Consider the following 23,906-nt stretch of genomic DNA (forward strand, 5'->3'; position numbering starts at 1 on the left):
CCGTCATTTGGATTGATTCCCTCCAAAATCAGATTGTTCTCCCTAGTAAATTTCAAAATCCAGAGATCACGGTAGACACTGAATACATTATAATCCGCAATATGCTGGACCTCATTGCCATTCAAAGTAATACGTAGGTCACGCACCAGGGCCTTCCCAATATTGCTAAGGATCGTTCTTTTCGTGTTGGTGCCGGTCAATTCCATATCAAATAGTAGTCTGATACTCCCAGGAAATATAACATCGTCTCGACCCATGTTCGGTATTTCCACATAGAGATCCTCATTCTGGCCAATCGTGGACGGTACATGACTCACTTTAACCCACTGCCTCTTGCCTTTGACAGCGACCATAGTCTTGACTTCCTGATAAGGGTTTAGTCTACCAAAAACACTCATTTATTTAGGTAGGCTGGTGGTTGAAATAAATGGCTGATAATCCGGGATACGAAGATGACTTTACGCCAGAACGAGATATAGAAGACGAACCAGAAGAATTTAGTAGCGAGAGAGAGCGAGATCCTTAGACCTGAGGATATTCCCACTACACCTTCACGAGGTGACACCACGACAGCATGCGTTGATGATGTCTAAAATTGATGACTTATATGAAGCCCTTGATGAGGAGCTAGGGCAACCGAATGGCAGGCATTACGATAGATTTAAAATAGAAGATAATCAGCTTACCTACGATGGTGTAGAGCTCACAAAACAAAATGGTGAAATTAGGAAAGCTTCCACGATAGTGAGGGATCTAGGCGTGGGAGGATTGCGAGCCATAGGATTCCCCGACTATGTTACACCCAACAAAAGCAGTAAAAATATGGCACAGGGACTTTTTAACGAGATTGTTCACGTTGCAGAGAAGGCTGATGACATCGAAATGTTGCCGATACTCGAGAATGTTCTAGATGAAACGAAGAGCCTCATGTAGGAGGATACTTCATTTACCAAAGCCTTAGATGAACGTGAAAGAAAGGGGTTTAAGCGCAAGCTTCAGACTCTCAGCGGTAAACTGAAAAGGTTAAAGACAAAGAAAGCTACACCAGGTGTATCCGAGGAGCAACAAAAAATTTGGGATAAGGATATACACAATCAGCTTAAAGCGATTAAGGAGACCCTTATGAAAATAGCTGGAGATGACACATCGCTAAGGGAGAAGCTGACTATTCTCTTCAAAGAACAAGGGATAACTATAGCGAGCATCGATTCTGCTGTTGGATTGATGGTCTCTACCATCGTCCTGGCGCTCACAGGTGGTAGTGGGGCAGCAGGAGCTGGTGCTGGAGGAAGTAGTGCTGCAGGCAAAGGGTTTGTTCAAAAGCAGCTGGAGAGACTCGGAAAATTCCTCAAATATTTGGCAGGTAAGGCGGGGGCAGCTCTTCTTGGAATCATTGGCAGCGTGGTCTCATTCTTTTTCAGAGTTGCAGCGAGAGTTGTCGAATTCGCAGCAAAGCACTTGTATATGGCTTTGGCTGCCACCGTGGGTATTGTTGTTGCATATGTAAGAGTCTAGTATGTTGTTCAACACATTAGACCTATTTCTTCATCCAGATGAAAGCGAGGATAAGTCCTACTCCTACTGTAACCAGTGTGGCTTTGGTATCCTCGTGAACAGCACCTTCCTCGGAGGTTAATGGAGGGAGGGGTATGTCATGTACCTGCTTCCTTGGCACAACAGCATGCGGAGCGTTAATACTGGGATTGATACCAATCTTGAAATGGTCCTGACTGATCAGGATCTTGTTGTTAAATCCAGCCACATTTCCGATCCTCAGTGACATATCGCTTGGGATCATGTGGACGCCATGAGCAACACTATAATCGACCTTGCTTCGTGCATATCTGAGTACGTTCTCGAATTCACTAATCTCTCTACCTGTATTTGTAGGTCTAATCACCAGCTGTTCATAGGTCGTCAAGTATAGTCGTTGGGCATCGATAGAACTGCCTTGATTACCAATAATTCCTGATCGCGCGTTGGCTTGGGACTCCAAAATCAAATACGCGTAGCATCGTACACTTTGAGATAACTTTTCAATACCAATACGTGTAAGACCCTGACTATTTTCGATGATCCACCTGCTCCAGGATCCAGCATCGAAATACGAAAGCCCACTGCCGGGGAAGTCTTTTCGTTTGGCCTGCCAGGAGCTAAAAATCCTCTCATTTTTCCATTCTTGCTCATTTGGAGATACTCCAAATTCACGTGCTAATTGTTGGAGCTTTTGATTATTGAAGGGGTTATTCAAAAGATTAAAGCGGGAAGAGCCTGGTAAAGGAATCTCTAGCTCTTAGAGGATCTTCTAAATTTGGAAGTATATATGGAATCGGTTAACGGCGCGCACGAGCGTTAAAGGAGAATTAAAGTGCTGCATTGATATCCCACAAGCCGATGTAGCGCAAAATACCGCAAAATTCAATTGCGTCGACCAAATGCTATATGGATGAGTCCTCCATTCATCAACCGGGGGTTACTATGGAACACGTAGAATACGAAAATATCAGGGAATTTTACTTTGAATGAGGACCCCTTCGCGTCTATTACTATATCCTGCACTATGAGATCCGAGCCTTTAAGCTGTTCCAAATACCTGCCATGATTAGGGGCATACTTTGCCCGTGGGTTATACGAATATATACTCATTTATTCTTGAAAGAAACATGAAGCAACTGTATGTCACAGATATAGAGAAACCTACGATATTTGAGGACTACCTAGGGCAGGACACTAGGATCGCTTTAAAATCCATCAGTATCAGGCCTACGTGGCTGAACCTCTACAGTAACAACGATTTTACTATCCGTAAGGTAGGGCCCGATCAGACGGTTACTCGAATTGAAATAATGAACTGCAAGAGCTCTTGGGCCTACTCTATGATCCCAGTAAAAAGTACTATATGAAGGGTGACTACGATTCATTTTATAGGACTGATGTATACCAGCGACCGAGGCTTGTTTGCCCTCAGTTAGATGAGGATGATTTCTTGCTGGATGGTAAAAAATAAAAAATCCTAGCCGTACTTCCAACAAAAGAAAATGCATGGGGAGACATCTTGACGTGGACTTTTGATACACCGATATAAGGGCTCCACCGATCGCCTTGAGTTCATGTTGACGGATGAATATCATCACGATAAGAACGTTTCGTTCATGGGTATAACGATGCATTTACTTATAGAATAAATATGACTGACATTACAAAGCTTTACCCGAGCCTACCTTCTGCACCTATGGAGGGGGAGGCTGATGAAAGTCAAGCGTATAGACTCAAAAAAATCGAAGAAGTGGAACAATATCTACTTAATGAGATTAAAGAGCGGGACAAGCTCGCCAAAAAGTTCAAAATGCACGGTACGTGGGTTAGATACACCGATCATGGTCTACTGGCCGTAAGTGTCATTACTTCGGGGGTCGAGATTGGTAGCATTCTATCCGGAATTGGTGTGCCATTGGCCGTAGCCATAAGTGGCATCACCTTAGCCGTGGGAATGGGCCAAGCAGGTATGAAAAATGCCGGTAAGAGCTTAGATGTCAAAAGCAAGAAGCACGAGGGTATAAGGGGTACGAGGGTATTTAGCTTAATTATGCAGGAAAAGCAACGCTATATGCTGCTCAAGGAGCAAATACGTCAGAGAACCAGAAAAATTGTAGAGTCGCTTAATGAACGAGAGAGACAGCAACTAGTCGAGAAGGGACGCGAGGAGGGCAAACAGGAGTATATAAAAAAACTTCAATCTGTTCAACATGTAAGCGGTATCTAGCTGAGCCGCCGACTTATTTATAATTTAATGTTTTGTACAAAACACTAAATGACACCAAGTATTTCACCAGTAGTTGCATCAATCATAAAATCACCGTCGTATATTAAAGTTCGTTTTTGTTTCGCTTCCAAGCCTCTGATGTACTCCTCTAGGATCTTCATTGATGCAATATCGACACATAGCTTGTAATAAGGACCATCGGTCTGCGTTGCAGTATCTATATATTTTACTTTGTGAATAGCAGCGATAAGATCAGATTTCTTAAGGGTTGAATACCCATGTATCCCTAATTCTCTCGCTTCTCTTTTCAAATCGTTCATGTTTATTACACTACAGTGAACGATTCCTCATCATCTGAATCAAGGTGTCGTTTCCTGGATTGTTGAACCGGTTTATACTTACACTCTTTTAGCATAACCTGCCGATAGTTTTTATTCCCTTGCCGATAGATACTTGATAGCTTTAAAATGCAGATGCAGTCGCAGGGCTGCTTCAGTGGTACTGGTTGATCATGAAAATCAGTATTAATCTCCCTATTCCATTCCTTTACTTTGGTACTAACATAGCCTTTTTTAACTGGTGATAGTGAATTTATTAACATATATTTTCTCAATCCATGTCGATATACTCTGATACCTTTCAAGCCATTCAGGATGATTGTGTAAGTTAAATGACATCGTAAGTGAGGAACTATCATTATAGCGGGATGCTCCATTGCTATATAGCCCCCCTGGTGTTCTGATTAGTAGGGCGGTAATTCTATTATCATTTTTATAACCAATCACAAATCTAGCATCCTTGCCTTTATTGGCTTGCATTGAATCGCTAAGTACAATGTTTTCGATCTTTATATCAAAGATGTTAAATGCAGCTAGGTTGCTATAAAAAGCCGTTGTTTCAATATCATTTCCATAAAACTTAAAGATCCCGTTCATTTATGAAAGTTAGACTCTAACTAGGGCTTTTACAAGGACAGCACCCACCATTGTACGTGATAAACATCATGTAATGCTGCCAACACAGCATTTTCCCGCATATAATTAACCTCCGTCCACACTTGCATCTATCATATTTATCGAGATCAATTCCACATTCATCACAATACTCAGTCATTTAATTTTAAAGGTTCGGGTAACCATGGCTCTGAAACAATCTGGAGCATACTCGAACATCAAGGGATTGCGTTCAACGGCTCTGATACACATTTCTAAAGTCTTGAAATGGTTGGGGACATACTTGAGCAACCATGGATCCTTCCTAGTAGCCTTGATACACATGTCTTTTGTTTTGCAGTGATCTGAAATAGAACAGAGATACCAGGGGTAGCGCTCAATGTCTCTGATATTGAGCTCTTGATAAATATCCATATTTATTTTGGAATAATTCAGGGGACATGATAATTTTTACTCATATTATACAGAATATGAGTATACGCTATTGCGCATGCGTATTATCGGAATCGGTATTTCTCGGATTTATTTTCGGATGACGTCGGATTTACCGATTTTGGGTAGAGGTGGTGGTGGAAGTGGTGGAAGCAGGGTTTTTGGGGGTAAAGGTGTGGAAGGAAGTCAGTGTACTTAAATTCACTCCTTACTACTACTACAACTTATCGTAACGCCTCATTGCACAAAAATCTATTGAAATGCATGAGAAATCCCTAATAGGCGGTGCTTAGTCATGCATATCAAAGGGTAAGTCCCTACCATACAAAAAATTAGTAGAAAATCAACGCATGCGCAGTAAAAAGGAAAATAACTGTTTAATCATCTGAATTTGTTGAAATCTGTATATAAGAAAGGAGATGAGCTGGTATTGCCGATAGCTTAAATAATCACCCGACGTTCATCGGTCACGAAACTCCTAAGACTTTGGTTAAGCGGTTTGTGGAGGAGCTGGAAAAGAGGCATACCCTGATTTTTAAAGAGGTCGAGAGAATATACCCGAACCCTGACGACTTTGACATGCTCCCCAAAAAGAACCGGGAGTTGGGGGGTGAGCGGTAAATCAAGTAGCTGTAATAGGGTTTAATTCCGGCAAGTACGACATCAATCTGATCAAGCGGTATTTTGTCGAAGAGATCGCGCAAGGCGTTAAAATCAAGGTGGCAAAAAAAGATAATGACTACATGTTCCTCACTACCTCGAGGTTTAAATTTTTAGATATTAAAAATGTCCTTGCTCCTGGCCTAAGCTATGACGGTTGGTGCAAGTCGTTGGAATGTAAGCTCGAAAAGCTATTGTTTCCGTATGAATGGTTGACAAGCCACGAGAAGTTGAACCATGTTTACCCTGTGGCTCGCGAAGACGTTTATAGTCATCTAAGTGGGAAAATCACAGTATCCAGCGAAGGGTACGAGGCTGCGTCACCATGATGTACTGGCTGCGCGAGTACAACCTGGCCGATGTGGAACCTTTCTTTGAAGGCTGCAGTATTACGATGACGATATAGATATTTTGAAGGACGCGGTCAGTATTCCAGGCGTGTCGATGCGCTACGTATTGAACTAGTCTCTACGGCTGAACCCCAAGCTAGAGCTATACGCTCTGGGAAACCCATGCAGGCATAGGTGTAAGGACGGTTGCTATAGCAGGACTTGTAAGGCCTGCAAGGAGGTACGGAAAACATGTGAAAAATGTACAAGGAATGAAGGCTACGAGTTCCTACGGACGGGATGGTGGGTGGTTTCGCGATCGTATTCTGTATATACTGCGAACGAGACGTGACGGGTATCAGATCTCACGTGTACAGCGAACCCCGCAAGTGTAGGACCATTCTAGGGTACGACGCAAATATGTTCTACCCAAGTACCTTGAATTCCCTGTGGGAAGGAACAGTTGATCAAGGTGGCTACACCGACATCAGCACAAAACTTAGTGCTACTAACGCGAGGTGTGGTGGATGGGTCGTTGTTTGGATTTGCCCAGGTTGATATCGAGGTACCCGAGTATCTGCGTGACAAATTCAGCAAAATGGCTCCCCTGTTTGTTGTCAAGGAGATACCTGATGATCAAATCCCCAGCACATGCACGAATACTTAGACACTGCGGGTCGCAAGCGTGTTCCGGATGCACGTAAGCTTCTGGGGTTGCTAAAGGCCGACAAAATCCCACTGTATACCCCTGTGCTAAAATGGTAACTTGGCCATGGGCTGAAAGTAACTGCCTTTTACCAGTTTCTCAGGTATGCCAGGGGTAGGCCCTTGGAATGTTTCCCGGAAGAGATTGGTGATGCACGACGACAGGCCGATAAAGACCCCAACAAGCGTATTGTGGGAGATACAGCAAAGTTGAAAGGCAACTTGTTTTATGGCAAAATGATAGAGGATCTGGCAAGGCATGCAAATACTACATTTACCAGGGATGAAAAGGAGGTTGATGCAGCCCTGCGGAACCCGTACCTGGAGGACCTTGAAGAGATTGGGGATGCGTATGAGGTAAGAAGGGGCAAGCACAAGTGTACTATCGATAGAGCCTACCAGTGCGGTATCGCGGTATATCAACTCGCGAAGTTGCGCTTGCTCGAATTTTACTATGATTTTCTCGACAAATACGTGGATCGTCGAGACTTTGAGTATATTCACATGGACACCGACAGTGCGTATTTCGCCATCTCCGAAGAAGGGTTGAGGGATGTCGTTCGCCCCGAACTGGTTGACGAGAATGATGAGGATGTAAAAAACTGGCTCGTCACTGATAAGTACTCGAGTCGAACAGGAGGGTTATTTAAAGCGGAATTTATTGGGTTTCGGATGATTGCCCTGATAACTAAGTGTTATATCATTAAGGGTAAAGAAGGTACTAAATTCTCATGTAAGGGTATGTTAAAGAGGCAAAATGCTGTGACCTGGAGTAGATACATGAGTGCGCCGAGGGGTGGCCTAGACATGGCCAAAAACGTAGGTTTTCGGGTACACAACCAGGGTATGATCACGTGCTAACAAAACAAGCTCGGGCTCTCGGCGTTTTACGATAAGAGAGTTGTACGTATGGGGTACATACCTCCCCCCTTATGTTGTAAATCTGGCGCGGCTGATCAAACACACTTGTTGTACTAGTATATTGTGGTAATTCTACCCTATGTAATAATACTACTTTTCTATCTAAAATTTCAACATCTAATAAAAAGAATGTCGGAGATCGCGAATATATTTAACGACACAGCCGCAGAATCTTTTAAACATGTCGAAAAACCCACGGATCAACGCCAAGCTTTGAAAGAAGCCCTGCGTAAGGACAAAGGACATCTCTTGCCTAGGAAATGTACAGAAGGTTTCATTGACACGGCCCCTGATGAGGTGGTAGAAAAGGTACATGCTGAGTACGTACAACGTGAGCTTCAAGAGAAAGGGGAGAAGACGTCAAGGGCGCTGGCTACCCATGCCGTCTCCCTATATGCCAACCTGGTTAACAATTTCGTAAATTTGGATAGCGTTGAGGCCCTGAAAAATGAGATCAATAATGACCGCATTATTAAAGACTCCTTCCCGGACTTGGGCATACTGGTCTACTTTATTTTAATTGCTGGGAATACAGCCCGACATATCAGTACCAAAAAGGAGGATGGGGCGGAGGAGAAGGAGAAAGATCTCTGAGGACCTACATTGAAATTTCTTATAAGTCTTATGACTTATAAAAAATGAGTGAGGAAAACAGAAACAAGAAGAGAGAGTCACTACAAAACCACAAAAGCATCCGGGAAGGGTTGCGCAGGGACACAAGTTGGCGGCACTGATAAAGAAGAGGAAGGAAGAAATGAAGCAACAAGAGGGTGCTGAAAAAGGTGCCTAAAGTCAAGGGCTTTTCTGCAAGTTCCGTACGGTCGATGGGCAATGTATACATCTATGGGGTCGGGACTTTGGCCATATTGGCAATAGGTGTCGGGGTTTGGTATAAATTTGGCAGGGGTGGGAATGAACCCAACAATCCAGAGACTAATCCAGAGCCTCAGCAGGGGATTGACATCTTTAAGATGCATTGAATTTTCCGACAAAATGACACTAAATAAATGACCACAAGCAAAGTAACACCGAAGGAAAAGGAGATTTTAGATATGTTGTACGAGACCATCGTGGACTTTGGTTTTACCTTTGCCTATGCCATAGCGGGTAAGAAATTTTTGGGCATAACAAGGCCCTCTATCAAAATGGACACTAATTATGTGCTTAAGATGGTGGCCTATTTTGCAGCAGGTAGGGCTAGTCGTGAAATAGCCGTCTCCAAAAGATGGCTCCCGGCAAGTATCGTGCCAAAGCTAAAATTAGTGCCCAGCCCCTGTACGGGCAAATGGATAATAAATGGATAGGGCATGCATAAAATGCAAGCACGTTCTAGCGCCCGATAAGTTTAAAATTAGGGGTAATAGTAGGACAAAGGGTTGTATAAGCTGCCTGGACAAGGCGAGGGCTAGGCGTTATACTAGGGACAACAAGGATCATGTTATCGAACAGACCTTCTTGCCATTTATAGGGAAATTAGAGGGCTTAAGCAGGATGATAACTACCTGCTTTTGTATACCTTGCTGACATACAACATTATACCCCGGTACGCTGAATTCATCGGAGAGGGACAGGAAAAGGCACTGCTTGTCGAGAGATATTGCAAGGTATTGCGATGCCTACAAGAAAAGTTAATATATACCCCACTACCCCCCGAATATAAGACCAACAATAGTAAGCTCTGCCCTGCCTGCCGGGGGTCCCTGGCGAACAATCACGGTGGCGTGTTGATCTGTTCAAGATGTGCCGCAACATACCCGAAGGTCCACAATAGGAAGTGGAGCAATTATTGAAATAAATGCTGGATGTTTTAAGAGACTCCCACACAGCAATTTTCACGGGCCCTACCTCTTGCGGAAAAACGCAACGTGTTTTGGATCTTCTCGAGAATGAGTATAGAAAGCAGTATTATAATATCATCATCTTGTGCCGGACTATATGGTGGAACAGTACCTATCTCGAAAGGGCCTCGCCCTGGAAAGACCCTTACGTATTCCTGATAGACCCCAAGGATCAATTATTTGAATGGATCCAAAAACTGTCCTCATTGTTTGCGGGTGTGGAGAGTCTCTTCATAGTCGACGACGTCATAGCCGATGAAAGCCTCAATAAGCGTCGACAATCCCTGCTTGAATTGGCTATTTCGGGGAGGCATCGAAAACACAGCCTGTGGCTCTTAACCCAATCATATACTGCCTTGCCTAAAAATTTGAGGAGGCAGAAGAAGGCCCTGTTTTTGTGGTACCCACACGAAAGGTCTGATATGAGGCTAATCGATGAAGAGACGAATTTGATCTCCGATTTGGATGATATCAAGGCTGAATTGAAAGAATCCAAGCACGCATGCTTGTATATGAGGTTGGAACATCCTAGAACTTTTAAGGTTCTCGAATGAGCAAGATAAATTCCTCTGGCCGGGCATTGGTATATAGAAAATGTCTTCACAACTCGCCTTATTCTAAGCAATACCCGCAGGAGTCATTGAGACCTTGTTCGATAAACAGGGCCAACCTCTGTTCAAGCGTGCCGAACCGGAGAGATTCTTGTGCATTCCGAATGCCATGCAGTATGGACTTGAAGGAAGAAATGGAGGGTATGCCAACAGTAGTCGCCAACTACAGTTGCTTAGGTATGTCAGAAGGAGTGAAAAAACGGCATGATGTATTTGTTACGTTGGACGGGGCGTTGGAAATTACCGTCAGGTGAAGAAAGCCCAAGGCTGTGGTCTTGACAAAATGGTTGGCTGGGAAGGGGTGGAAAAATTACAGGATGAACTAAAGGAGAAGCGTCAAGCCCTCGAGGATAAGGAGAATGCTATGGCCTTTCTCAATGATGAAATTGAGGATAGGGATAGTCAGCTCATGGCATTGGGGTATGAAAATGAGGAGCTACAGCAACGTGCCGTGCCCAACCTCGAAGATTTCGGAAAGGATAATAGTATGGTGATTATCCAGAAGAATGACGATGATCCCTTCCAATACCTTGCCATCTGTGGCCAACAGGGGTATGTGGCACAGAAGATTCGGAATAAGCTTGTTGATTACCCCAAGGGTGAGATCGTGGTACTGGCAGAGACCACGAATGCCATCGTCCATTACAACTGGCTCCGGGAACGAGGCTGTATTGAAGTAAACCAAGAGAGGTTCAGACATTTTGGGCTCGGCGAGCACTATACACACGAAAGTCTCCTGGAGCTTGCGGAATAAGAAGCGCTTACCAAACACAATTTTAATACCGCAAGGGTATTAAAATTATCATTTTTTTACCCTTTCAGCTGTATGTTAAAAGGTACTGAAATATCAAAAAGATAGAAGCCTATCTACAAGGGAATCAATTTGCAATCAGGTACGATATTCGGGTACCTGTGCTGCATTGCTGTATAAAGGTAGGATCAGTAACCGGTTATTGTTCTACCTGCCTAGAGAGATTTAGGTATCGAGGCGGGTTTTGAATACCCCACGGATGATGATCTTTTACACAGGGTAGCATCGGGCGAAAAAGCATGGGGGACATTTGCAAGAAGCGAGATCGATGATGATCTCGAGGATGATATTGAACGTCTAGGGCTGTATATTGTTTCGGTTAAGGAGAATAAGGATGGGGCACTTTGTTACGAGGTCATCAAGAATAGGGACTTGAAGTTATCGGATTTGGCCGATATAGCAACAATAGGCAATATCCTCAACTTTCCTATACCAGATAGGCGATTGGTTGATATTGATTTGGAAAATGAACCTGATGTCATCAAAGGCATCGTTTATGGATACCCATTCTATAATGAGCCTCCTTTGCTGTATATAAGAGATCCGGGTAAGGAGTTGGAAGATGAACCTTTAGGCGTACTTCTAAAAATACTCTTTACCAATCCTTCACATGTTCCGGCAGTACCCGAACAACCTCTGGAATAAGCATGAACTCTTCCGAAACAAAGCTGCGATCGGGACCATCCTTTAAATAGTATAAAATACGACTACCCGCTACAATACGATCCAACCTGTAGGTATATTTGCTGTAAAAGGCGTCAGTTGCGCGTCTTTTAGAGTCACCATGCTCCTCCCCGGGTTGTAGGAGGTACAAGTAAGCCCATCCCCGGGCAGGGGCTTCTCTTCGGGATATTGCTGACTTTTTGCAAGTGGGACATCTTCGAGCTTGATCGCTCTGCTAGGTTTCATCTCGATCATGGCAGTCTTGGTATTGTTGAGACTTTTTACGATAATATATAGGTGTTTAACCCAAATGATACTAGTCTCCCCGGAGACAAGCTCTTGCGCATCCTGAGGCTTGAATAGCCTTTCCGCAAGGACCTCATTGTAGCTTTCCACGAAGGCCGAGAATGTATGGTGATATTTAGTCAGAAAAAGCGTTCTTACAAATATTTGTAGGCCACGAAGCCTAGCAGGGACAGAGAACCAAGGATGAACGTTAACTCGCCATCTTGCTGTTTCTTGGAAGGGTTGTAAAAATCCTTCAATCGAAAGCGATATAGAATTTATACTTATCGTCATCGAGTTCTCTCAGACTTTTACCGGCTCTGAGTTGCAGTTCGCGTTGCTCATTAAACCAGTCAAATTTAGCCTGCCGTTTCCGTATCCACTCCGCCTGGGTTGCATTTAACTTTTAGACAGCCTTGTCATGACGACTTCGTTCCGCCTCACTGTGTCCCGAGAGCTTGCTAAATAGAAAATTGGTCCCCGAAAATGCAATGGCGTTGATTGCGGCGCCCGCGATAATGATGGGGGCATATTTGACTGCCCTTGCAGTCTTTACAATAGGCCCTCTGCCTTTGATGGGGGCATATTTGACTACAGCCACACTCCTTACATTCGGATCTCTGCCCTTGATGGGGGCATATTTCACTTCCCCGCACTCTTTACACCTGGATCTCTGCCTTTGAAGGGGGCACTTGTTCTTGGCACGCCACTGTTTCGCCTTATCCAGGCAGCATATGCATGTCTTTGTAGTTTGACTATTGTTCAACACCCTAGAAAAAAAACACTCTTCTTACATTTTGAACAGCTCTTGTTTTCCATATTGATTTGTGTTTGCCTTTAGGAACAAGCACAAATTGTGGTCATTAGTACTCCACATAATGATAATGGCCGCCTAGAACGTTTAATTGGGCATCCATCAGCAAGTACACATAACAGCGTATATCCCCGGTTCCGTCGGCTTTTTTGGTGATGTGCAACGTGACGTTGTAGTGGTCTTCCGCTACCATATAGTGCATTATCGTTGGATGCTCTGAAGTCGATGAAGAGCGCGTACCGTGCGTTAAAGAATTGGCCAATCGTGACGTTCGAGTCGTGGCTTCCAAAGATGTTTACGATCCGTTCGAGGTGATCCTTGGGGAGCATGGCATGAGAGTACAACTCATTAGGCTCTCCCTCAACAGTGACGCTGATCTTCTCAATTTCTGGATTGTAAAAGACCTCGTTAACGCCGGCGTAAGCCTTCACTTTCTGGGGGTCTATAAAGAGTAGCAAGACACCCTTCAAGGACCGTAAGACGCGAACTGCAGCGCAAACTGCAACCTGTCGTATAAACCCGCCGCATAAAAGGGTTAATTTCTCGTCAACTCAAACATTTTTCCCAATGGAATGCAGAAAGTGTTGCCATACGCCTCAACAATCGCCTTTTCTTCATCGGTCCCCACGTGATTGCTGGCACTGACCTGCAGGGCCCTGATGGCCCCGTCGTTGTGATTGATGCCTTCGAGAATGAGGTTGTTGTCCCTATCAAATTTTGGCAGCCAGAGGTCCCTATAGACCGCCAGGGTATTGTAATTCTGAATATATTCTGAATTTCGTTACCATTCAAGGTGATACGTAGGTATCGTACCAGGCTTTTGCCAATGTTACTGACAATGGTACGTTTTTTAATGGTCCCCGTCAGCGTCAGGTCAAATAAGAGCTTTAGACTACCCGGGAAAATGACATCCTTCTCGGGCATGTTTGGCAGATCCACATACAGGTCTTCATTCTGGTTTATCGTGCTTGGTATGTGGCTTATCTGAACCCCCTGTCTTCTGCCCTTGATACCAAAGAGTTGCTGCATCTCTGCATATGGGTCTAGCGTCGTTCCAAATTCAATCATGTTTATTATATATAGGAAATACTTAAATAAAGATGCCAACCAATGCAGTGTTTGTGCCTGACATTGATATTGATGATGACGAGGAGGATGGGGGCCATCCAGATAAACCCGATGGTACTACATCAAAGCTCCCCGGAACGCCAAAACTCCCTGAAACGTCGGAGCCTTCAACAGAAAAACAACAGGGGGATACGCTTTCGGAGCAGAGGCAAAAGCTACTAAAATCAAAGATCGACGGCCTTTACGATCGTCTTACGGAGAAGTTGGGGTTACAGCCTAATGCGAGATATTATGATGGCTTCAGGGATGATAAAGGGAATCAACTAATTGTTAAGGAGATAGTGAAAGGGAGAAAAACCTTCAAGGAAATAGTGGTTACGAATCAAGATGGTAGCCTGAAAACCGTCGGTCAGATACAAACGTTGCTAGGTAGTAATCGCCTGCAAGCCCTGGGTTTCGTTGACTATGTTACACCCAACAAAGGTGGTAAATTCAGGGCCCAGAACCTCTTAAAAAGGTATAATAAAATAGATGAGGAGGCCGAGGCTGAACATATTGAGATGGAATCGTTAGAGGAGATCGATGAATTTGTAGATGCCACGGAGAGCCTTATACAAGACACTTCGTTTGTTGGGCCCGATGAAGATGGCATCACCCCACGTGAGGGAGGGGACTTGACCTCGAGCTTCAGACATTAAGGGGTAACTTGGAAAGCCTGAAAAAGAAGATGATCCTATACAACAGCGAGATTAACAAGACAGAGGGCAGGGTGAAAGAACTTGAGAAGCAGAAGGTTGGGGCGGACGAAGGACAGCAAGCTAACCTTGAAAGGGAAATAGAAAAGGCGAAGAAAGAGATTAAGGATCTGAACGATAAAAAGAAGGCCATAGGGGAAGCACACGGCATACTATCCACCGACATATACGCCCAACTGAGACACATCAAAGACACGCTGTTGAAAATCGCCAAAGATAACACAACTCTGCTTGAAAAGCTTAAAATCCTCTTCAAAGAGCATGATATAACTATAGCGAGCATCGTCTCGGCAATGGACTACTGATAAGCACCATTGTACTCTCCGTTACAGGGGGGAAGCACTGGGGGGGGGGGGGTGTAGGAGGAAGTGCCGCAGCGGGTCAGGAAAAGGTTTTGTAGAGAAGCAGCTGAAAAGATTGGGTAAATTTTTAAAGTACTTGGCGGGAAAGGCGAGTGTTGCATTACCCGGGATTATCGGCACGGTTGTCTCCTTCCTTCTAAGAGTAGCGGCAACAGTCGTTGAATATGCAGCTAAGCATCTGTACATTGCCGTCGCGGCAGCCTCCGGTTTTGTCGTGCTCTATATGAGGAAATAAGCCCATTTTTTTAAGCCAAATGTAGGCGAGAATGAGGCCGACTCCCGTCGTTATAAATGTGGCCTTGGTATCCTCGTGTTGATTTTGCGGGGGTTGTTCAGGTATATGGGGCATGGCATGTTTGGGAGGTATGGATGGTATAACCTGTATATCGGGGGTATGTATGAGAGGTGTAATAGGTGTTGTATGCCTAGGGGGTGATTTGGCAGATGCCAAATGTCCGATAGCATGCTTTGCGGGTGTGGTCGGTATGGTATGCATAGGAGGTGAGGCATGTCTTAGAATAGGCCTTTTATTTAGGTCAAGTTGGATCCCAATGATGGCTCTGGCCGGTGCTATGAGGATGTTGTTGTTATACCCTACGATTTTGCCTATGCGCAGGTTCATGTTGGAGGGCAGCATGTACACACCATGCATGACGGTGAAGTTCACTGGGGTCTGGGCATACTGTAAAACCTTCTGAAATTCGGTGATGTCATGGCTTACATTTTCATGGCGCTGGGCCATGGCCTTGAACTTTTGCAATAGAATCTGTCTTGCCGTGTAGTTGTTCGCACCGATCCCTAGAAGGGATGCCTTGGCCCCTGCCTGAGACTCCAGTAGCAAGACCACATAAACGCTGACACTCTCGCTTAGCTTGGTCAGACCTTCAGAGGTCAAACCCTGACTTGTAGGCATAATAAATTTTGCCCAATCCCCATAAACCTGCGGCCACCATCTACCATTCGTCAATGAGGACATAACAACCTTGAATTTATACAGAGCTCGAGAAGGGGTTTTTGTACTGAGAAAACCCATCATCATACGGCATGGGTACTTTCATTCTGGCAAGAATACGACGCATGTGATAGTACACATGGAATTTAAAGATAGAGTTGATAAGGGATACGGAGCCTGTCATGTGCTTGGTACAGATGCCTAATGCCGTGCTTGCACAGCTGGCCACGAAACTCACCTGGATATTCCAGTAGTCCAGCGCTTGACTTTTCCACCCCACACTAACGGGGTCGTTCAGCAGATTTGTAGGGAGATGGCATATTCAATGAATTCGGGGAATACTACGGAGATATGGGAGTCCGTAGACAGGTAGAGGTTCTGGTGCTCAAGATTGGTTACACCAAGTTCCCATTCTCCCCTGTTACTTTTGTACTTTGCATTGGGTTGTATTTGCATATGTTCATTTGTTTTAAAACAAAAGGATATGAAGCAACTGTATATTACAGATATCGGGAAGCCTACGATTTTCAAGGACTACCTGAGACAGGACACCCGTATAGCTCTGAAATTCATCAGCATTAGACCTGCGTGGCTGAATTCGTATGGCAATACAGAGTTTACCATACGTAAGGTGGGACCTGACCAGAGGGTGACTCGGATCGATATCCTGAGTGGTTTATACAGGATAGAAGATAATGCGACTATTGTGAACAGTCAGGCAGAAGATAAGATTAAACTTTTCGTACTTAAAAGTGGCTACTGCAGGCTCCGTGTTAGTGATGGGTACTCGGTGGTGATAAATCGACAATTACAAGAGCTGTAACGGCTGCCATATGACCCTAGTAAGAAGTATTATATGAAGGGCGACTATGATGACTATTATATGACCGATATCTACCATATTAGACTCGTTTGTCCACAGTTGGACGAAGACGACTGCCTGCTTGATAACAAAAAGTCAAAAATTCTGGCCTTGCTCCACGGATCGTCTAGAGTTCATGTTAACAGACGTATATCACCATGAAAAAAATGTTACGTTGACCGGCCTCACGATGCAAATCCTGATAAAATAAAAATGAGCAATATAGCTAAGTTATACCCAAATTTACCAAGTGCACCTGCGCAAGGCACTGATATGCAGGATGAGAGCCTGGTATACAGGCTCAAAAAAATTGATGATATTGAAAAATAACTGCAAAATGAAACCAAGGAGCGAGACAAGCTCGCAAAGAAATTTAAGATGCATAATACGTGGGTCCGCTTCTGTGACTACGGACTGCTTCGTGTCCGGAGGGCTCACTATTGCAGCCGGGATAGGTCAAGCAGGCCTTAGAAACGCTTCAAAAAAGCTCGGGTTAAGAGCAAATAGCATGAGGGTATCAGGCTACTAGCGGAAAAAATTCTATTATCGATCTTATTTTAAAGGCAATGGAGAACTGTGTGATTAGTGACTACGAGTACAGCTTGATCTGCAGGGAAAGGGAGAGGTATATGCCATTAAAAAAACAGATGCGGCAGCGGTTTAACCGCGTCGTGAACAACATCAACGAACAGGAGCGTGCCCAGCTGGTTGCGAAAGGCCGGGATGAGGGGAGAAAAGAGATGCAGGATGAGATTTTGAAAAACGCTCGACCTGCACAGTATGTAAGCGGTACTTAGAGTCCCCGCCCGAGTATCCCCATTACCCCTAGACCTATAAAATATAAGGTTTTTTAATCCTCACGTAGCAGCCATTTTTTTTTGAAGTCCTTATATTTGCATTCTGTGATATGTGGCTGAGGGTAGTAGTTTTTACCTTGTACATATACTCCTGAAATGGGCAGGATGGCACTAACTTGGCAGGGTTCATCATAGGGTATCGGCATACCATAAAATTTAGTGGTAATTGCATCCTTGTAGTATTTGAGTTTGGCGTTCACGTAACTGTCCTTTTTCACAGGCTCCGTCGTATATTTCTCGGATATTAACTCTTCGATTTTTTGCCATATTTGACGATACATCGCAATCCAATCGGGATACTCTTCGAAATCAAGAGACATTGCCGGTACTGCATTGGCGTTATAGCGGTTCACCCCATGTGCGGGTGTCTTTGCCCTGAGAGCCACCACGAGATCTCGTGTATGGTACCCTACTATGTACCAATTATCCTTACCTCCATTAGCAGTGATGGGATCTGATACCGTCAGGTAGTCTACATTGATATCATCAATGTCTGTGAAGGTAGCGGCAAATGAGTAGAATAGTTTTGGATTGACAAGCTCGTTCTCAAATTGTAGCATTCTGTTTATTGTATATGAACGAATTCAGAGAATTACATATGTCATTGTGCATGCACAAACACCTCCGTTATACGTAATATATTCATGGTAGCAGTACCGGCACAGCATTTTACCCTTTACCAGGAACCTCCGACCACAGGTGCATCTATTATACGCATCCAATATACGCTCACACTCATTACATTGTTCAATTTATTTATCACAGTTACAAGGACGATCATCTTCTAGATCATCAAGACGTTCCCATTGATCTTGAATCCTCTGCTTCTTATACTTCTCCCTCTCCGATTCTTGTACGCATGCCAAGGCTATAAGTGGCAGGGAGAGACCAATGTCGGTCAAGAAAGTCATGAATACCATACTTTTAAAACTATATTGGCAGTTAATGCACACATATTATTGTATCTTACAACCATGTTGTAAGATGACCTATGAATTTTCACACGCTGTCGGGCATGTCTTGCGTTTTGAGCCGGTCCGGTATATACCTGGATAGCCATGAATATCTTTCAACGGCCTTGCTGCACATATCTCGCGTCACAAATTGATATGGGACATACTCCAACATATCGGGTTCCCTTCCAACGGCCTTGTTGCACATGTCCTGTGTCATGAACTGACCCGGCACGTCCTGGGGCAGCCGGGGATCGAGGGCTTCATTGCACATGCCCCGCGTCTTGTACCTATCCGGCACCTGGTAGAGCATCCGGGGATCCTTTTCAATGGCCTCGTTGCACATGTCTCGGGGGACAAACCGGTCTGGCACATGCTTTAGCATCCAGGGATTTTGTTCAACGGCTTTGCTGCACATGCCTCGCATCTTGAACCTGTTGCACACATACTCGAGCATCCGGGGATCTTTTTCAACGGATTCGCTACACATGTCTTGCGTCTTGAATTGATCCGGAATACTGTGAAGCCAACTTATTTATTGTATACAGTTTTTTACTTTCCCGGAGGATTTCATTCTGCCCAACTAACACAGTTTGGTCTTTACTGCGCATGCGTTTATTTTTAAGGAATTCCCCTACTCATTTTTGTATGATATGCATGACCCAACACCGCTTATTAGGGATTTTACTCCACTTGCGTATGATGTTACTGCGCATGCGTTGATTATTAGCGGAATTTTGTGCAATGGGGCGTGACGAAAAGTTGTGACGTCACAAGCAAAATTGTGTATGATATTTTTTATGAGAGTTTGACCGTGATTTTTGGAAAAGTGTGGTTATATTCCATCCCTACACTAGCTATATTGACAGTTAATGCACATTTATTATTATCTTAAAACCATGTTGTGAGATAATGTTTCACGTGCTTCGTTACACACATTTGAGCACCTCGGATCCTTTTCAACAGCTTTATTGCACATGTCCTGCGTCTTGAAACGATTCGATATATATTCGAGCATGCATGGATTCTTTTCAACCACCCCATTACACATTTCCTGCGTTTTGAACCGGTCCGGCACATGCCCGAGTTGCCAGTGATCTTTTTCAACAACTTTGTTACACATGTCTTGCGTCTTGAGCCGGTCCGGCACATACCTCAGCAGTCATGGCTCCTTTTCAACCGCTTTGTTGCACATGTCCTGCGTTTTGAAACAACTCATCTTTATTATATACAAATTTCACAGTTAATTCCCTTTTTACTGCGCATGCGTTGATTTTTAAGGAATTACCCCTTTCTACTCATTCTTGTATGATAGGGACTTACCCTTTGAAGTGCATGAGAGATAGAGAAATGTTTGTTCTAGGACAGCGCACATCAAAGGGAAATTCCTAATAATGTTAGTAATCAACACAAAATAATATGAAATAATATTAAATGCCAATAACTAACACATAATAATATATAAATGTAAGATACATGACGTCATCTACCAATTAGCAACACATAATAATATTAATGATATATATCATTAAATACTAACACATAATAATATAAACGAAATCATATGACGTCATGCGCAATAGTATATAATCATATTATACAGAATATGAGTAAAAATTATTCAACTGTCTTAGAAAAATTGTTAGTTGGAATCAAAAAATTATATAATAAATGGATAAGACTGTTATAGAATTGAGAGCTATTGCTAAGGCGCGGGGTCTACATGGATACTATAGGCTACGCAAAGCAAACCTTGTTTCTTTATTAGAAGCCACTCTAGCACCATCTCCCACAGAGGATGTACCACAGAGACCACTCAGGGGGGCCGAGCGACGAAACCCAGTCAGACCAGTGACTATTCTTCCAACACCAGAGGCCATGGACATCTTCGAGTTCCAAGAGATGGTGGGGACTCGTCCGGTAGTAAAAAGTAAACTGCGATAGTGGTCTAATTGACTAGTGGACTATGTGCCAGAGTCTATAAAGAAGGGTGTCAATAGCGCATATAGCACGTTCAAAAACAATGTGATGAAACTCTACAACAGGGTCACGGGTGCAATGCTTCATGACGAGGTAGAGGAGGAGGCGAAGGAGGATCATGCTTCAGAGCAACCTAACCAAGATGATTTTACGCCTCAGGAACATAAGCATGCGGTCAAGATCACGATGCCCAGCGAAAAGGAAAAATACTTATACTACCAAGATGGCCAGCAGCAATTCAAAGTCTCATTCACCTTCTATGCGGGCTTTGAAATCCTACTGATCCCAATGAAAGAAAATGCTCGGGATACTAAGACCAAGACGCTGAATAAGCATGTACCATGCGGGTGGGCCACATACTCCACTTTCGCGTATGGAGAAGTGCCGGATTCGCTAACAGTATACAGGGACGAGGACTCGCTTTGTCAATCGCCTAGAGGATGAGGTAAAACAGCTCTACGCTACCTTCCCACAGAAGCCTATGCTACCATTAACGGAGGAGCAGAGGAATGAATATGATGCTGCAGATACCTGTCATATATGCATGAAGCCGTTCAACGATGAAAATAGAAAAATTCGGGATCACTGTCACTATACAGGGATGTATCGAGGAGCAGCCCATAATACCTGCAATCTTAAGTATAGGATACCCAACCATGTACCCGTGATATTTCACAACCTATCAGGGTATGATGCTCACTTGTTTATTCGCGAGCTGGGCGAAAAATATGACACTCAGGATATAGGATACATCGCCGAGAACACGGAAAAGTGCATATCGTTTAATGTTAAAATCAAGGTACCCATTGCAGGTATGGGATATGGTGACGCTGAATTTTATAAGAAGATCGAGATCAGGTTCATAGATTCCTCTAGATTTATGGCATCAAGCCTTGAGAAATTAGCTAATAATCTTGATGATGCCCAATGCAAACATCTCCGATGGTATTTTCCTGAAGATACAATTCAGCTCATGCGACGCAAAGGTATATATCCATATGAGTATATGGATAGTTGGAAAACGATCCCAAGAGAATGATCTACCACCGAAGGAGGCATTCTATAGCAAATTAAATATGAATTTTATCACCGACGATGACTACGAACATGCCCAGAAAGTATGGGATGCTATCACCCCAAAGGACCCGGAGACAACGATGGGCGATTACCATGACGCGTATCTGGTGGTGGACGTCCTATTGCTTACCGATATTATACCGAATTTTCGGGGAGTATGCCATAATCAATACAAAATCGACCCTGCTCACTTTTACAGCGCACCAGGTTTGGCGTGGCAGCGCTCAAGTACACGGGTGTAAGGCTCGAGCTTTTTACGGACCCTGATATGTTATTAATGTTTGAAAAGGGTATTAGAGGAGGTATAACCCAGTCTGTATACCGCTACGTGAGAGCGAATAACAAATATATGGGGGATCAATACGATCCGGAGAAGGAGTCGTCATACCTTCAGTATCTGGACGCCAACAACCTGTACGGGTGGGCGATGCAACAGCCTCTACCCACTCATGCAACAGCCTCTACCCACTCGTGTTATTGAATTTAAACATAGTGCCTGGCTGCGAGGTTGTATCGATCACAACACGAAGCTGAGAACTGCCGCCAAAAATGATTTTGAAAAGGACTTTTATAAACTAATGAACCTGTCATTGTTCGGCAAGACCATGGAGAATATCCGGAATCACCGCAATATCAAACTTGTTACGAATGAAACCGCATATACAAAGCTTACAATGCAACCAAACTTTAAGAGCGGAACATGCTTTGGTAAGAATCTCATGGGTATTGAAATGTGCAGGGTATTAAGATGAGTAAGCCCGTATGTACTGGTCAAACTATATTGGATCAATCAAAAACAGTCATTTATGAGTTCCACTATGATTACATGCAACCCAAATATGGTAGCAAGATTCAGCTTATGTACATGGATACTGACTCGTTCGTTTACCAAATCAGAACGGAAGACTTTTATCGGGATTTTGCCGATGATGTGGAAACACGTTTTGACACGAGTGCTTATGACAAGGATGACAACAGACCTCTCCCGATTGGTTAAAATACGAAGGTGGTAGGCTTGATGAAAGACGAATTAGGTGGCAAAATTATAACACATTTCATCACATTGAGACCGAAAGCCTATGCATACAAGAGTCTCACGAAAGAATGCGGCGATAGAAAGGCCAAAGGAGTGAAGTGAACTGTCACTAAAAAATGTATAACCTTCGAGGTCTACCAGCGATGTTTGGAGGATGGAATCGATGTAAAAAAACCTGGCGTTGTATACAGGATAAGGGCCATAATATATACACTCAGGAAGTGAATAAAATTGCCCTTAATGCCGCTGACGATAAGCAGATTATACAAGCTGATCAGATCACCACATTAGCCAGAGGTCATTACCGATTGAAGGAGAAATAAAATGGATGTATTACTATTTATCGCTATATTGCTTCCATACATCATGATCATTATCAGTTATTTGAAATATAGATGTTTAATAAATATGGCTCATAACTTAGTAGAAATATTCAACGATGTTGTCGATACACCAGAAGCGCTTGAGCAACCTATAGATAAGCGCCAGACTCTGAAGGATGCTCGCAAATCCAAGCCGCATCTTTTAGCAAAAAAATGTAGCGAAGGTTTCCTGGACAAGGCTTCACATGAGGTTATCGAGAAAATATACAATGATTTTACTGAACGCGAACTGCAGGAAAAGAGGGAGAAAACTGCCAGAGCTCTGTCGTGTCACGCTATTAGCTTGTACACTAAGGCAATAGGAAATATTGTACCGCTCGATAGTCCAGAGGCTCTCCATCATGATTTAGAAAATGATCCTATTATCCGCGAATCCATGGCTGGCCTGGGTATAGTCCTGTACACAGCCTTTGGTTGATTCCTCGCACCTCTGTTGGTAGCTGCCCATACGATTAATCACACCCAGCTCTCAACGTGGTTGAACGGGTAAACCTGTTACTCACAGGCGGAAGAACAGCCTGCAGGTATACAGATATTACAGCCGTTTACGGGGACTGTGCACCTGGTATAGAAATCCTGACACCTGCAGGAGATTGCTTCCCACCACAAGCATATGATTTAGTGGCAACTAAATATATGAATAGGGTTATGGTCGATGGTAGAAACGGTTTAAAGACCACCAAGAGGAGGCCTTGTATGTTATGAAAATAGGGAAGTGATTTTATAAGCCACAGGACTTATAAAAAATGAGCACTGAACAATCACAAGAACAGAGGGTAATAACAAAACCAGTAAAGCATCCTGGTAGTAGCCCAAGGCCACAAGTTGGCCGCACT

At 43.8% G+C, this 23,906-nt stretch overlaps 1 protein-coding gene across 1 annotated transcript in view; it reads left to right on the forward strand.

Annotated features, from left to right (window-relative positions):
* LOC130645017 (uncharacterized) overlaps positions 1–14,913 on the forward strand; it is a 35,223-nt gene extending 20,310 nt beyond the window's left edge. Inside the window, exon 2 of the mRNA XM_057450857.1 lies at positions 14,647–14,913. Coding sequence (XP_057306840.1) covers positions 14,647–14,913 — 267 coding nt within the window. The remainder of the gene's footprint in view (positions 1–14,646) is intronic.
* The last annotated feature ends 8,993 nt before the right edge of the window (positions 14,914–23,906 follow it).

The sequence above is a fragment of the Hydractinia symbiolongicarpus genome, chromosome 5 (genome assembly GCF_029227915.1).
Source record: "Hydractinia symbiolongicarpus strain clone_291-10 chromosome 5, HSymV2.1, whole genome shotgun sequence".
Classification (NCBI taxonomy): Eukaryota; Metazoa; Cnidaria; class Hydrozoa; order Anthoathecata; family Hydractiniidae; genus Hydractinia; species Hydractinia symbiolongicarpus.